At 38.5% G+C, this 16,838-nt stretch overlaps 2 protein-coding genes across 3 annotated transcripts in view; both read left to right on the top strand.

Moving 5' to 3' along the window:
- The first annotated feature begins 459 nt into the window (after positions 1 to 459).
- On the top strand, positions 460 to 1,242 carry LOC116255208 (uncharacterized mitochondrial protein AtMg00810-like). Its single transcript, XM_031630990.1, has one exon. The coding sequence runs from the start codon at positions 460 to 462 to the stop codon at positions 1,240 to 1,242; it is 783 nt and encodes a 260-aa protein (XP_031486850.1).
- A 9,007-nt stretch (positions 1,243 to 10,249) lies between these two features.
- The window catches only part of LOC116254252 (6-phosphofructo-2-kinase/fructose-2,6-bisphosphatase), a 95,474-nt gene continuing 88,885 nt past the window's right edge, over positions 10,250 to 16,838 (top strand). The window contains exons 1-5 of one of the 2 annotated variants that reach the window (XM_031629500.2): positions 10,250 to 10,530; positions 10,831 to 11,026; positions 11,163 to 11,226; positions 11,359 to 11,654; positions 12,250 to 12,453. In XM_031629500.2, coding sequence (XP_031485360.1) covers positions 10,847 to 11,026; positions 11,163 to 11,226; positions 11,359 to 11,654; positions 12,250 to 12,453 — 744 coding nt within the window. In that variant the 5' untranslated portion in view covers positions 10,250 to 10,530; positions 10,831 to 10,846. Of the gene's footprint in view, positions 10,531 to 10,599; positions 11,027 to 11,162; positions 11,227 to 11,358; positions 11,655 to 12,249; positions 12,454 to 16,838 lie in introns of both variants that reach the window. The other variant, XM_031629497.2, reaches the window with a different exon arrangement.

Genomic DNA, 16,838 nt, shown 5'->3' with positions numbered 1-16,838 from the left:
GAAGCTATGAAAAATGAACACCTCACTCTTCTCAAAAATCAAACTTGGAGTCTTGTTCCTATCTCTAGTGACAAACATATTGTAGGATGCAAATGGGTCTTCAAAATCAAAAGAAGGGCTGATGGTTCGCTAGAAAGGCATAAAGCAAGATTTGTAGCCAAGGGATATACCCAAAAGGAAGGGATTGATTACACTGAAACCTTCAGCCCAGTAGTCAAACCCACAACCATTAGAATAATACTCACTATTGCTTTGAGTCGCAGGTGGAAAATCAATCAATTGGATGTCCAAAATGCTTTTCTCCATGGAACACTAGAAGAAGAAGTCTACATGTTCCAACCGCCCGGCTTTGAGGATAAGAACTATCCCAATCACGTTTGCAAGCTTCACAAAGCGCTCTATGGCTTGAAGCAAGCCCCAAGAGCTTGGTTTTCACGTCTAAGCACTTTTCTTCACAAAATGGGTTTTCAAGGAGCCAAAACAGACACCTTGCTTTTCATCTACAAGGATACAAACACGGTCATGTACATTCTCATTTACGTGGACGACACCATCTTGACAGGAAGTTCAGATATGCACATCCAAAAACTGATTGCTGCCTTCAAATCAGAATTTGCAAACAAAGATCTAGGAGATCTACACTTCTTCTTGGGCATTGAAGCAAAGCATTCTCCTCAAGGCTTGTTCTTATCTCAACAGAAATACATCTTGGAACTACTTAAGAAAACAAGTATGGTGGGAGCAAAACCGATCTCTACACCCATGGCTACATCACCAACTTTGACAGCACACTCAGGTTTTTCCTTCCATGATCCAAGCCTATATAGAAGCATAGTTGGAGCTTTACAGTATGCTACAATGACGAGACCAGACATATCGTTTGCAGTGAACAAAGTTTGTCAATATATGCACAATCCAAAAAACATCCATTGGGCTGCCGTGAAGCGAATATTAAGATATCTAAAGCAAACTTTTGACCATAGATTAAGTCTAACGCCGTGTATGGAAATGGATATCTCAGCATACAGTGATGCTGATTGGGCTGGATTCCCGGATGACAGACAATCTACTAGCGGCTACGCAATATTCCTTGGGAAAAATCTTGTCTCTTGGAGTTCAAAGAAGCAAAATGTAGTATCTCGCTCAAGTACTGAAGCAGAATACAGGGCCATCGCTAATGCAACAGCCGAAGTTACTTGGATCAAATTTCTATTGCAAGAACTTGGAATAAAATCATCCTGAGAACCAATTCTTTGGTGTGACAACATTGGAGCCACATATCTAGCATCACATCCAGTATATCATTATAGATGCAAGCATGTAGAAATCGATCTTCTCTTTGTTAGAGACAAGCTTGCCAAAGGAGAATTGGCCATCAAGTACATTTCAACCAAGGATCAAATTGCTGACGTCTTGACCAAACCCTTGTTAAAGCAGACACATGTAGCAATAACGCCAAAGTTAAAGGTCATCAAGTTCAATCTCAACCCTATCAAAGACAGGATGAGATTGACGAGGGGTGTTAACGAAAATTATGAAAACAGCCCAATGGCTCTCTCCACAATAGAAAGTGGATCAATGGCTCTCTCCATAGAAGGTGATACTCTTGACAAAAACAACACAACAACAATGAAGGAAACAAAGCATGATTTCCTATTGGAGACGACTATGAAGAGAAACAAAATCCTGTCGTTGAAAGAGACGTTGAACTCTCCAACGTCTAGAATCAATGTATAAAATCAAAGACAGGAAATCTGTAAATAGAGAGTTGAAAAATCAAAAATATAGAAGACCATCATTCCGTGGACGTAGATCAATATATGATCGAACCACGTAACTCGCCTTGCATTTTTGTTGTGTGTTAATTTCCTTCTTCATTCTGGAAATTCTTTTAGAAGCCTCTAAAGGGTCTGCACGACTATGTAAGAACAGAAGGGCTGGTGAAAAGCAACAATGCCAAGTACACGTGTGTGTCCACCCACTGCTGAGGGCAGTTGCATCCAGACCTGCTCAAATCACCCAGTTAGGACAATATTTCCTTTCAACTCGACATTTTCTAGATAAATTCTCCCTATTATGAATAAAAGCTTGAGTTTGTTTGTACTTGACTTAGCTTAATTGAGTCAAATCAGCACCATGTTCTAAGAAATGAGCTCAATTTAAGTTCCATTATGCAATTGAACTTCAGACAAAGCCTAATGTATACATTTCAACCAAAATGAGTTTAACTTTACTGGCTCATAGAGTATAACCACTCATAGTTCAATTTAGGTAAGATCAATTGAAATTGAGCTAAAATGAATTCATTTCAAATCAATTTAATAGCAATTTCTTTGGCAGGCTCAGATCTAGTTTATTTTATCCCAAGAAATTCACCATTAGTAGCTCATAAAGTTAAAGCTTCTAAAACTGGCTTAACTCAACAAAACCCTGTCTTTAAGCATGATCACTCCACTTAGAGAAACCTTAGTTTCAGTTATAGCTCAATTGAGTGTAGTCAATCCAAACCAAATTCAGCATGGTGTTTCCTTAGCTTGGTTTAGCCTATCCTTATTTCAGATCGAGTTCAAATGTTCTAGATGTAGCTCAACTCAAGGCCCCTCATTCACCATGCTCAATCACTCCCACTTGTGGTACTTAGAATGACATCCCAAATCAAATTTTAACTTGATTCCCGTCAAAATTATTCTATCCTTCAACTCATCACAATCGAGCAATAAATGTCCTAAAGTTTTGACAACATAAAATGACTATTTTACCCTATTCCACCTATGTAATTACTATTGTCGAACTATTTTTTCAATTGTTTGGTCCCTGATCCTAGAGCAATGTCATATTATCTCCAGTAGGATTACTATTATCCTAAACCTAGGAAAACCCTAATCCCCTAGGTTAAACCTAGGTCACTTTTATCATTTGCCCTTAAACACTAGAAAGCCCTAGAAATGACCTCATTTGAGTGCATTACCTCTACCAACCCATTTTAAACCTTAGAGTAGATCCTAGGACCTTTCATGTTTGGCTTACTAGTGTTCCGCATTGCTGATCTTGGCTTAACCTAGCTTACCTGAGTTTTGATGGTCCCATTATGCCATAAATGGCCATTTTAGCTACATTTTCGATTATCATCCCTAACCTAGCTTAGGAGCAGCTCTTCATATGAAATCCAGCTCAACTTCAATGGCTCGGGTAGTACAATTACCTGATTTTAGTTCTACTAAGTCCATACCTTAAAAGGCAGGTCATCCAAGTACTCATTTTAGTAGTTTTAGCTCAATTCCACCACGTTTAGGTTGAGTTAACCTAGAGTAAACTTAGGACTTGTTAGTCATACTACGAATAGCTTAACCCTAGCTCAGATTAATAGTTCAAATCAAGTTTCCAAGCCATTAGGGGGTAACTCTCCCTAGTGACTACCACTATGTTTGAGGTCAATTTCATTACAATTTCATCATGTCATCTCTTGTGGAGTTGCAGATATCATCCTCATCAGTTGATCTAGCTTTCCTCAAATTTATTCCAGCCACACTATTAGTGGTGAAGCACAATTTTAATTTTACAAATTCACTAACCATATCAGACTAACTCACTCATTCATGTTCACGTCTGCAAATTATGTTAGCTTGAATTTCATCAAAATTTCTTGATTTTTCAATTGAACGAAGTTTGGGATTCATTGATCTGGGTTCTCTCATCTCAACCTATCAAAACCCTACCAAAGCCAACAAAATTCACCAAATGTCCATTTTAATCCTAGCCTTACTACTTCTATCCTATTCGCATCCAGCTATTTTTAGAAAAACTGACTTTTTAAGCACAGTGGTCAACATTCTTGAATTTTGTCTAAACTATGCTACGATCTAGGATATAATGCCTAACCTTTCCAAATTTAAGGACCAAATTCAAGAGGCTGCTATTTTAAGCAGGTTCTACAATTATTACTCACTAGACTTCAACCTACCATGGATAGACTCAATAGGGCCTACAAACCCTAGTTCCCATAATCCTACCAAAGGTAGGTTCATTAGGCTCCACAACCGTCACTTTTCAAAACCTACTAGAAATATGCTCATTGGAGCAATAGAATCATACTTGTCAAAAATTGCCTCAATTGGACCTAAAGATCCTAGTTCAAACAAAACTATCAAATTTAGCTCCATAAGATCTATGTAACCTATTTTAACTGCCTAAATTTACAACTATAAGGGTTCACCAAATTTGTTTTGTAAAGCCTCCCTAAATTAGAGCACCTTTGACCAGGCCCAACCATTCCAACAAAACTGAACTTGGCTCTGCTAGCTAAACTCAGTCACCAGCCTAGATTCAATCATCACAGGTCAGGTCATCCAAACCTACCTAAAATGATGTAATGCCAGTTCAAGACCAATCGAGCCTAGTTTTCACCCTGGCTTAAACCTAGTTCAATTCCAACCTTGGCAAGCTGAAGCCTACTAAACCGATCACCAAAACAATTTTTCTTTGACCAGGTTCAATCAATGCACCCAACTCCTAAAACCAATTGAAGTTTGAGTTTACCTGTCTAGGGTTAGTCAACCGAACCTACACCAGACCCACTGGCTATGTGGGACCTAGAAAGGGAAGCCCCCATGTCATACCAAATCTAGGTTTAGATTGATGATCTAGATCCATAATTCTATACCAAGTATTGGTTCTAGATCTTTTCTAGATCCAAATCTAAGCTTCAAGACAAAATTTAGATATTAAATCCAATATATTATCTGAAATGGAGATCCAAATCTCTTTCCAAATCAAATTGTATCTAAATCCAATGACAAGTTCTAAATTCACTAGATGCCAATGCATGTCAGTAGATGCAATTTCAACCATCCAAGCGAGGGTTTAGCTTCCTTTTAAGTGTGGTTACATTACAAAACTGGCAACAGGTGCTGCCAACCCTAAGTGGATTTTACCGGAATGCTACCCTCAAAAAACTATAAAGAGGGCCTGGCTTAGGAGTTTCCCTGGTAAGGACTTTCTCCTTTCTCTTTATTATTTCTCTCTTAGATCTCTCTCCAACTTAGGAATTCTCTAGGATTTTTAGAAGAGATTCAATCAGTAAAGTTCCCTATATTATAGATCTAGTAGAGGAAGAAAAGAGGAGGATGAGGAGAAAATAGAGAAGAAAATGCTTCGCCAAAGAAGATGAGAGGCGTCTCCAAGTGGGTATCGTTCTTTGTCTCTCCTATGCATGAATAACTCCTTACATGACACCACTTGCTCCCTATGGGGGCTTGCAGGGATCCCTTGTGTGGGCTCAACAACATCCTAGTAAGAGGTCCAGCCCTTCAAACCCCCAACCCATGTTAGGCATCCCTACAATTTAATGTTCTTATTTATATCTCCATATTTTTCCACATTTCATGATCACAGCTAGTTTGAGGACATTCTATCTGTTTCATGGGTAGAATCCTAGAATCCACCAAAATGGCTAACATCAATGCTTAAACATATTGACATTAGATGCATACTTCTGGTTAGGATCCATTTTATTTTTGGTTTTTATCATGATGGTCGTGTAGGTTATGTGAACACACTTTCTCATGTAGTAGTACTTCGTTGTTGTCTCAGGTAGACTCATCTTGCATGTAGCAGAAATTTTGTCCATTTTTCATATGCTGGAACCTTTGCTACAGGATTAGTTTCCAATGTTAAGTATGCTCTGTAATCGCAAGGATCTACTTTCATTTAGAACCACTTTTATTTGATTTGAAGTCTATTTTCCCTCTCTTATGCACAAAATACAAAAATATAATTTTGTAATTTCTTCTTTGGGAAATTTTGGACCCCAATTTTGCCAGATCTCATGATGTCATAGCTCAAGAACCAGGTGGAATCTCTCAATCCAGTAAAAGGCAAAGTTTTGCTATTTGCTAGCTTCCAATGAGTCCAAGTTTGTATGTTTTGCAAGTCGTTTTGCCACTCTTCTATCCAAAATATAGAAACCTGTTTTCTGTAATATGAAGTTTTGCAGAAAACAGATGATGAGAACTTGCATGACTTCTCGATGTTATATAGTTTAAATTTCGATATTCGAGTTCATCGATGGGAAATATCTTTATCTACATGTCTAGAGTTATCCATGCAAGTTTTATTAGATTTGGCCGTGGTTGAACCCCTTGTTTAACTTTCCACTCGTTGGCCAGTTTATGTCATATTCTACTTGTGGTATTCACAATTTGCATAGATCCTTAACTTTTGAATCCACTAGATCCAAGGCAGGATGTCACTGGACAAACCACAAAGTGGTATTGCATCTCCCATATCCCAAAAGCCACCATGTCAAGTTGCAACCATGTTCTTGTTCATTAGTTTTGGTACTTCATCAACCAGATTTTGAAGTTTATCATGCTTTTTTTATGTTCATATGCACTTGTAACTACCTCACATATATCAAGCCCCAGCTTCCAGATCTCATAGGTCTCTGCAGGGGTGTGATATTGAGATGTTGTAAACTGCATTATACTTACCCACATACTAATTTGTCCCCCTCACTGATTTTCAGCTAAAACTGAAGTTGTTTAGTTCCCCTTTTGCTCGTTCAAAGTTGTCCATTGGATCATAACTGCATTTCTGCATAGCGTAAGATGTAATTTTCTGACTCAACTTTGGTAACATTTAGGTTAGAATCTAGACATCATTTTCCAAATCCATCACTTAAGAAGTTAATTAGACATGTCTAGATGCTCCCCATGTAATTGTGCACGAAGTTGAGGTCGTCAGGCTATCTCTTTCTTGAAAGCCAGATTGTTTTCTATGATCCACTATTTTATTTTCTGTTAAGCCAGAACTTTTGTGTTTGATCATTGCACATTTCTCCATCACCTGCATAGGTTTTTCAAAACCGTTACTTCAGGGTGTTAGTTTCATATGCCTAGATGCCCTCCACGTGATTTTGCATGAATCTGAGATCATTTGTTGTCTCTTTCTCTCTCTCTTTCTCTCTCTCTCTCATGAACGAAGAATTGTTTTTCTTTAATGTTACTTTTGCTCTCCATTATGCCCAATTTTTTATCTATATTCATCATGTTGTTTCTCTTGATCGAATGTCTTTTTCAGTTCCATTGATTCATGACATCAGTTCCTTGTGGAATTTGAAGAAGATAGAGATTTTTCAAGAGATGTCTTCTTCACATATTACATGAGTTCTGCATCTACTCAAGTACCTTGCATAGATCTGGAAGCATATTTAACTGGTTCAACAGAACGACCTCGACCTCATGAAGACTTCAATACATTATCTTGGTGGAAAGCAAATAAAAATAATTATAGAGATTTATCCAAAATAGCTCTAGATATATTGGCAATTCCTATATCCACAGTTGCATCTGAGTCTGCATTCAGTACAACTGGAAGAATCATTAATGATTATCGATATTCAACCACTCTTGAAATTGTCACACAGAGTTGGATTCATGATGAAGACAATGAATGTGCAACGTAAGATGTTCATTGTTTAATGATAAATTTTAATCATTCCTTTTGTTTTTCATGATATACTAACATTATAGTTTGTTGGTGATGATGTGTTCTTTGTAGTTTTGAAGATAGGGGGCAATCTTCTTGTGACGAATGACGAATGATAATTCGATGCATGATTCACATTTCATTGTGGTAAATCTTTTGTATATGGTGTGTTTCAGTTTACTATATAATATTTGTTACACGTTATTTTTATTTACTTTGTAGACTAACCATTGAAAGTGTTTTGCAGGATAACTGAAGAAAGGAAGTCATATAATATAAGTCTTCGTGAAAGTCAAAGTTTAAATGTGTTTTGTTAAGCTATGATGTAATTTTGCTGATGGTTGACGAACAAAAGTTTCTCAATATATGTCATTGTTAGTATTGTGTATTACACTTTGTCTAATATTTTTTTGTTGGGGACTGGGGAAGTCATATTTGATTAAAAGTTTGTATGTTTTTTTTTTGTTAATGGTGTATCAAATGAAGATCATATCTTTTGCTCATTGCATAACTTTTGCTAGATGGGGCATGTTGGCTCCCTCATATCTTTTGCTCATTGTGTAACATTGTGCTTGATGGTAATGTGAATAAGCTTTATTTATAAGCTTATATTTTGGATAGCCCGGCTTGGCCCAAAAAAGTCTGGCCCATCCTGAAAAACCTCGGCCCGGGCCCTGACCCAAAAAAGCCTGGCCCGGTTAGAAATGGGCCAGGCCTTGGGCTGGTCCAATGGCATTAACAGGCTTACATTTGGTCATTTTTTTCCGACCAGCCTGGCCTGCCCCTGCCTGATGCCCAGCCCTATACACGGTTGAGTATAATTGTGTTCTTGACTATTCTAATAAATTTGTGCTAGGACTTTGGACATCCATGGACCTGCTCTTGGTCGGATTGGTTGCAGAGTAGGAGGGCCTCATGTTTAAAGCTTTAGCATCCTTATATCTGAAGTGATCTGATCAGACCTTAGGATTTTAGACCTGATTTTAATTTCACAAGGATCAGAAATCTCTATTTGGTTGAAGTATAAATGGATTATAGTTTTGCAACAAACCTTCAAAAACATGACCTCTGGTACCTTCAAACCCATGCACATATACGTAAATGTTCAAAAAAGCAAGGGCTCACAATTCCACATTCCAAGTGATATTTTTTTTATAGGTCGTGAATATTTCAGAGAGAGATAGAAATATCGTTAACATCTATTTGGTGACCATTGTGAAAAGAATTGCAGCTTGCGTAAAGTTTGAGCCAAAGTTTCAGCATCATACATTCACCAACCGAACCAAAATCTCTGTCTTTCATCTGCCTAGTGAACTCTTCAAAATAGTCATCACACTGCAGTCGACACATCTAGCTATCTTTGTGGTTTAGTGCAATTCAAAACAGTGTTAATTTTGTACTGCAGGAGCATCAGCTACAGTTTGTTTCGGGTCTTTTTACTCATGTTACTTCAAAAGAGATTTCAACATGTTGACAAGAGAGACTTCCATAATAGATAGTAATATTGAACAAAGAACGCAGCTAATGTCTTAAGAAAAATTTACGTCAGGTCTCAAGCGTTTAGTTCCATAATCTTCACACACTCAATTGATCTATGGCACCTTCAAACCATGCACACATACGTTGATCAGGTCTATCATGCATTGAATCGAACATTTGGTGTGCAACGTACGCACACCATGGGGCTTCCTCTATGTGAGAGGCAAACCCTAGGAACAGAAAAGGGAAAGTTGAATGTGGCTGCCCCGAAGGGGAAAAGCAGAAGGAGCTGCCTGACCATTGCCGTCGCCATGGAGATGGTCGTCGATCGCTATGTCAGGCCACCGGTGACGTCTGAACTTCAGGTAGGAGTGACGATGGCGAGCTGACCAGGCGGGAGGAGAGAGAGAAGAAACATGCGGAATGGAATGGCATTCGAAGACCCCTGACGGCTGTCCCCCTTTTTTTTGTCGTACATTAACCGTCCGATCAAAATAAAATTGGATGGCAGTTGAAGCAGCCGTGAGAGACGGGCTATGTATATGTATATATCTGATCGAGTCGAACCCCATTATCCAACTCAAGCCAAACTAGTCAGCTCAAGCTCAGCCCATTATAGGCCAAGTACCTAACTACTCATCGGTACTTGGCCTGATGCTCACTCTTAATCACATTTATTTTTAGATTTGGCTGGTCTTATTATATTTTCCATATTAGATGCTCGACTACTTGGCCCACTCTATTTAAGCATATCCTCTTATACTGGTGATCCATGTTGATGGTTGCGATTCTTGCTCCCTAGCCTCTTCTTGAAGCAACGATCCTTTAGGGCTTCTATAGTAATAAGCTGCCATTGACAAACATGTTTCTACAAGAGAAGATGTAAGGAAAAACGTATTTGGTTAAAATTCATTGAATTCATGCATGTGAAAGAATAGTTATGTTTCTTACACACCATGGCTGATGAATTTGGGGGGTTGAAGTTGACGAAGATTTTGTTAAAGCATAGTTCAACTGAATCAGATGTTTATCCATCATGATGGATTGATTGGTCAGGCAAATAATCATCCTTCAACCATTGTGAAACTCAAGCAAAAGCAGGTGTGAATTAAACTGGGGGCAAAATCGTCCTTGAGGGGTTTTGACCGAGAAGGGTAGGTTCACCCTTTAAATCTAGTGGTCAGCGGTCCGGCTTTTGAGATCCGTTTGGACCCACCAAATGAGGACATGGCGTCGATGGATGATCTCTCATATGGGTTTATGGTGGTAGGGTCGTGGACTGAATCCCTTTTGCTCGACCCTTGAATGATCATATCTTCGTTCGCTAGTGATTGAACTCTGGATCATCACGTCCATCCAATACGCCCGGCGATCTGCGATGACCTGTTCCAGGCGATCTCCAAAGCATCTCTCGAGGCCTCCAAGCGGCGCGTGCCAGTACGTTCACCGAAAGCCCTGGACACGAGTCGGGTAACGCTCTTCCTCCCCTTTTCAACCACCTGAGTAGGCCGAAGAAAGCAGCGCCAGGGGCTTCCCTTTCATCATCCTCACCTCACCTAAAAGCAGGTAGTCTCCTTTTCTCCTTCCCTCGTTGCCATTGGGTTATGAGATTCTCATTCCCATAGTCGGTTGCAGAGACGTTAGACGGTCCTCCTTATTCCTATAAAGACGGCCGCAAATCTCCTTAAGAAGAAGAAAAAAAGAGAATATCATTTCGTTGGTAGTCTCCAAACTCGATAATAACACTGACGATGCAATGAAAAGAGGCCGGCGAACAAGATAGAGTGACATTCCTCCTTATTCTCTTATCGCGCAAGAGAGCTCACTCGTATTTCTCTTCTTTCTTTGGCCTTGCTTTTTCATCAGTATCCCCAAGCAACCGATGGGGGCTAGTACTTCCAGGAATTCGGAAAGCGGGCATGGCGGTGGGGAGGGCCTGGACCAGGTCGGTGGGCAACTGTATGTGTCTCTTAAGATGGAGAATTACAAGCTCAATGGGGAACTCACGCCTCATGTCTACGGCTCGGTTCCTCTTGTTGGTTCTTGGGATTCTTCTAAAGCGGTGAGTAATTCATTTGGGGTGTGGCCTTAATTTGGATTCGTCATTACTCGTAGAGGAAGCAACCTCGAACTCGATTTTTTATTTTGAAGCATGTTCACTGAAATAAGTGATGCATAATTAGAGATTGGTGTTTCAGCTTCCCATGGAACGCGAATCGACGTCGATCTGGGAATTGAGTTTTGTGGTTCCTCCAAATCACGGTCCGTATTATGTAATTGAGTTGCTTCGTTTTCATTGAATTTCAATGCCTTGGATGTGATTGGCCGAAGGGTTTCGTTAAACTGTTGTGCCTTCTATCTCGTGCTTTTTCTTAAACCTGAGTTTGGTTGCAGAGACACTAGATTTCAAGTTCCTGCTGAAACCAAAATATCAGGCGACTCCCTGCATTGTTGAGGAGGGTCCCAACCGGCTGCTTACGAGAGGAGCTCTACAAGGAGACAGGAGATTGGCGTTGTTCAGAATTAGTAATGATGAGGTGTTAGAGTATCGGGTATTGATTAAGGCAGATCGCGTTTCTCCCTTTGATCTAGCTGCTAGTTGGAGGGCATATTTGGAGAACCTCCAACCTTCAACTGTTCGTGGAATACCGGATGTTAGTATTAATTCTGCTCCAGATACAAGCATCGAGGTGCGTGAAGAGGCCTCTTCCAGTCTCCTATGAACCCATTGCTGCTGTTTTAGACTTTGTTTGCCTTCAGGATTGAATTATGACAGTTAATCGAGCCAACCCAATGTCTTTTGATTCATTTTAAAGAGTTCTGATAGCCCAGAAGTCTATCTGTTATAGTTGTTCTCTATAGCTTAAAACCACATGCAATGTCTTTACTGTTTTTGATAGCTTGTGATTCAAAACATTACTTGAGCAGTAAGGCGAGCACCTGAATGCATTTGTTAACGTGGGAGTTCACCTCCTTCAGTTAATTTTCATATTGCTATTATTTTGGTTTGCTCATCTTTATCATTGGATAAATAGCGTGTTGATGGCCGTCAAGTTTGGCAAGATATTTGTGGTTATACCTGATCCGGAATTGACTGTTATGTCTTTTAGTGTAAAAATTATGTAATAAATATCCTAAAATTGCCTAACTCAGGTTCAGATTCTGATTTTTTTTCACTTGATTGACCTGCACAGGATGCAATTTGTTTAATGTGTTTGATCTTACTCTGCTGAGATGAGGCCCTGAGGGTCCTAATTTCATATCTGTTTCTTTGCTTTCAAACAGAATGGTTCTGCAGTTACTTTGGAACTCGATTTAGAACACTATGTCATTCCAGCTCCAGCAAGTGCAGCCTCCACCATGACTTATGCAGCAAACATGGCAGAGACTCCAAGGTCATTGGGCCCCTCCAGAAATTCTTCCAGCGCTGACACCACCACTACATATTCAAATGGGACAAATGAGAATAGCCAGTCTCTGTGTTTGAAGGTTGGTGCAATAGATAGTACTACGATACAATTTCTACCTGATCTATCAGAACAAAATTTGTATTCCATGAACATCATTTTCTAACAAATGGGATGTTTCAATTTGTGTTTTTTCTCTTTATTGATGCTTAATTTTTCATTTTTCTTACATAAAGTAGCTTTTCTTTTTCCAATATGTTTGAAAAATCACAATATCTTCAAAATGCACCGTATTGTAAGATACGGCCTATACACCTATGATACACTTGAACAATGTCTATCATAGGCATATCGTATAGGTTTTGCGAACCTATACGATACGTATCATACGACGGCTCAGATAACACTGGTTAAAGGCACTAAGTGCAGCCTAGGTAGTGATTTCAGCATATGCAAGACAGGTGCATTCACTGGTCCACCAGGTAAAAGAAGTAAATCAAGACTTTATGCTATGGACTAGGAAGAAAATCAGACGCTGCCTTTTCCGTTTGTCCCTCCCTCACCTCTAGTCATCCGCCACTGCTCTGCTCCTTCCGCTGCATCGGGGAGAGGTAGGAAGAGCAGGATGGATTTTGGTCCTGGTGCATCGTTGGAGATAGAGTGGATTCCGTTTTGTTCCGACCCAGATAGAGTTTATCCACCGCCCACAAGTAGCAGCAGTGTGGAGTGCATTTGACCACGCAAAAGCATCGGTACTCGGTAGGAACAATTGTATCCACCTGAACATCAGCGTCCTTTAAAATTAACATCACTGAAAGTATTTTTTTAATGAAAACCTGTTGTTATCAAGTTATAACAACAAAAACAATTAAAATTCAAGATAAGACTTGTTGAGAGTTAACATTTATATATAGGTTCTTTCTGTAAACAGTTAGGAACTGTGTGCCATTTTGGGTAAGTGTTGATAAGTCGTGGGTTGATATTATTAATCTGGGAGGTCTTTTTTAAAATTTATGTTTTATAGTTTGGTCTGCTTTTGTAATTCTGTTTACCACCCCTAATCTCTTTCAATGTAGGATTAGGATTAATACTTTGAGATTTTTTCTCTCTCATGTTCTTCCTCTTCTTCTTCTTCTCTAGACCTAAAATCAACAAGATTCATGTTGAATATTCTATAACATAAACAAATTTCAAATTTGATCAATGAACAATTAACTTCTACAGGTTATATAGCTATTAATACCTTGAGATTTTCTCTCTCTCGTGTTCTTCCTCTTCTTCTTCTTCTTTAGACCTAAAATCAACAAGATTCATGTTGAATATTCTATAACATAAACAAATTTCAAATTTGATCAATGAACAATTAACTTCTACAGGTTATATAGCTTAAAAAGAGCAAGTTGATTCAATATCATTGCTCTGCAATGTTTTATTGCCTGCAAAATTTTCTGATTCCGTAAATACCGACAATTCTGTCTCTAACTCTAGTTTCTAAAATTTAGAAACCAAGCTAATCACTGGCAACCATGGATACTCGGCATGATCACAATTTATCAGCTAACCTTGCATGTCAGGAAACTGTCTTCAACATGACAAGGAAGATATATATAAATATGCACACACACACACACAAAAACACACAAGCAGTTTCAAACAAGAAATAACAAACATTCAAACTATAATAGCATATAGATTAATTGAAATCATCAGGCTGCTGAAATTTGCGATGATTAAATTTTTAAAATCCGTTGCTAAAAATCTTTAGTGGAGAACATTATCAATGGTTTATGATGTTGCAATAGTTTGTGTTGTAGTAAGGGTTTCATGGTGCTTTTAGTGACGGATTTCAAATATTTAGCCATCTGGTAATATGGAGAGGCGATGGCCTTTCTCATCACCTCTGCGAGGAGGATGGGGGAGGTGGTTACCTCCCCCTCCTCGAAGCCCCAAAAAAAAGTACATAAATTAAAGAGAAAAAGTGCTTGTGCTTTGGCATGCCTCCTAAGCTGGATGCTCAAAGCAAGGAGGCACACCTTCTCTTTCTCTCTCTTTCTTTGACTGGTCAAATTTATACTCCTTGCTTTATTATTGTCAACGCATAGAATTTGTCGCCTTTATTCCGATTTTCAAATTATATCTGCATGGTACCATAAAAATTCAGGATATGAGAGATTGATATTTTCTTATTTTCCCATTGTAGATTCGTGTTTTGCAACTTTGTCTTACTAATTGCAAAAAAATGTGCTTCTATTAGCTTAAAGTTAGGTCTGATGACCTTCCGTTACCATTATTTATGTTTAACCTCCTGCATGGAATACCTTTTGACTTATTTTATGGTTGAGAATTCAATGGTTGTTCCAATGGTTATGTCATACCTTGATTTTTCACTTTTTTTTTTTCTTTTAACACAACGCATCAAAGTGTAATGAGACAACAATTGAAGTAGAGCTACAATTTCAAAATAAGAATTAGAGAACTATTTCATTTATGCACAAAAGATTGTGCATGAAAAAACGACTTTACATGAACATAAATGACCCTATAACAATGTTCAAACCAAAAAGACATCAATGGACCATAAAAGCAAGATGTGACACACCAGCATGGCGATGCACAAAACTCCTCCATAGGATGTGAACTAAACCTGCTGCCATGGTTTGTTGGAACTTGAAAAAGAGAAACCGTAGAAGGTTGAACCTGTTAGAATATTAGATTGTATGCATTCTAAATGTATCTATATATATACATATTTATATATATATATTACATATATTAGTTATCTAATATATGTCTTATATGTATACATATATATATATTTTATATATATTTGGATATTAGGATACTTATGTAATTTTCCCCTTTTTTATGTATTTTTATTTTCCCCTTTTCCCCCCTTTTCTTTATCCTTATTCCCTAAAGGGGACTAGTCCCAACGGCTAGAATTCTAGCCGTTGGAACTAGTCCCAACGGTTGGCTCTCTTCTTCCTTTTGTTCTCTCCTCTATATATAGTGTAGGCTCCCCTCTCTTTAACCCATGGCTTGTTAAGCCACTTATTGTATTATTGTTGAAGATAAATACATGTTTTCTTTATGCTCTTGTTAGAGGACTCTTGTGTATTGCCTTGTTGAGTTAGTGGGAGATTCAAGAGTGATATTCTTGACGTATTTGCCTAAGTTTTGGGCCTGATTTACATGGTATTAGAGCCACGTTTTGGCTATTCATCTTGCTGTCCTTCAGCGTAATGTTTCAGCTCTTACTCCTTTGGAGTCGTGAAGCACTCTAAGTGCTCGACGTTATTGCTGGCTGATTCTTGACACAAGAAGGTGCTGTTTTGCTAGTCTCTATTGGTGGTAAAGATTGAAGAGGAGGTGCTGTTTTGGTGGAAGAAGATTGTGACTGATTTCTTCAATTTTTCATCATCTCAAACATACAAGTTTTACACAAGAAGAAGGGAGACTGGTTTTTCTTATTGCCGTGGACTTCTTTTTGCGCGACAGCCAGCTTCGTCATAACGTGTAAGTGGATCTACCTTGTTGATTGTGGTCATGGATGACAAAGTCTCGTTTCTTCCATTTCCCAAACTCTCATCAACAAACTATATACAATGGACAAGAACTATGGAACATTTTATTCGTAGTAAAAGCCTTTGGGGACTAGTTGATGGGACAAAACTTGAACCACAACTAGTCCTTACTAAAGTTGTTGATGGAAGAGCTATGGAATTGGACGGAACCGAAAAAGAAAAAGTAATGACTGAATACAACAAGAAATGGGAAGAATGGAGTGTTGGTCATCACAAAATTATTACTTGAATCTTGACTTGTGTTGACAATGCTACTAGCGGGAAAATTTCTAAGTTAATACTGCTCTAGAAGCTTGGGAATATCTAAAGAAAACTCATACCATGAGAGACGTTGCTTATATGCATCATGTTCAACTCAAAATTCACAATCTTCAACAAGGAGATAGATCCATTAAAGATTATGTGGCTGAAATGGATCAATTGTATGATGAATTAAGTATTTTTGAACTACATTGGACACAAGATCTTATTCTTAGAGAAAAGCAAATACAACGTGACAAGTTTTACAAGTTTATCATAGGTCTTAGACCTGAATTTGATGGTGTTAAAACCGCCTTACTTCATCGTTCTAAAACACCATCTATGAATGAGGCTATTGCAGAGCTCCAAATGGAGGAAAATCGTCTTTGTCTTGATAAAGAGAAAGTCAACAATGTGTTTGCCACATCTAGGCCGGGAGCCCATTTGGGACCTTATAGACCTCCTCACTTCAATCGTACATATGAAAGAGTAAGAAGAAAAGTTATTTGCTATCATTGCCAAGAAGAAGGACATACCAAACCAAGATGTCCAAAACTTAGAATTTTTGACAAAAGAAGCAATGTTGCAGCTCCAAAAGCTCATTCCAACTTGATCAACTTATAAGTGCTCTTCAACCTTTTCT

This window comes from Nymphaea colorata, chromosome 5, assembly GCF_008831285.2.
Source record: "Nymphaea colorata isolate Beijing-Zhang1983 chromosome 5, ASM883128v2, whole genome shotgun sequence".
NCBI lineage: Eukaryota > Viridiplantae > Streptophyta > Magnoliopsida > Nymphaeales > Nymphaeaceae > Nymphaea > Nymphaea colorata.
This window is presented reverse-complemented; position numbering and strand designations above follow the sequence as displayed.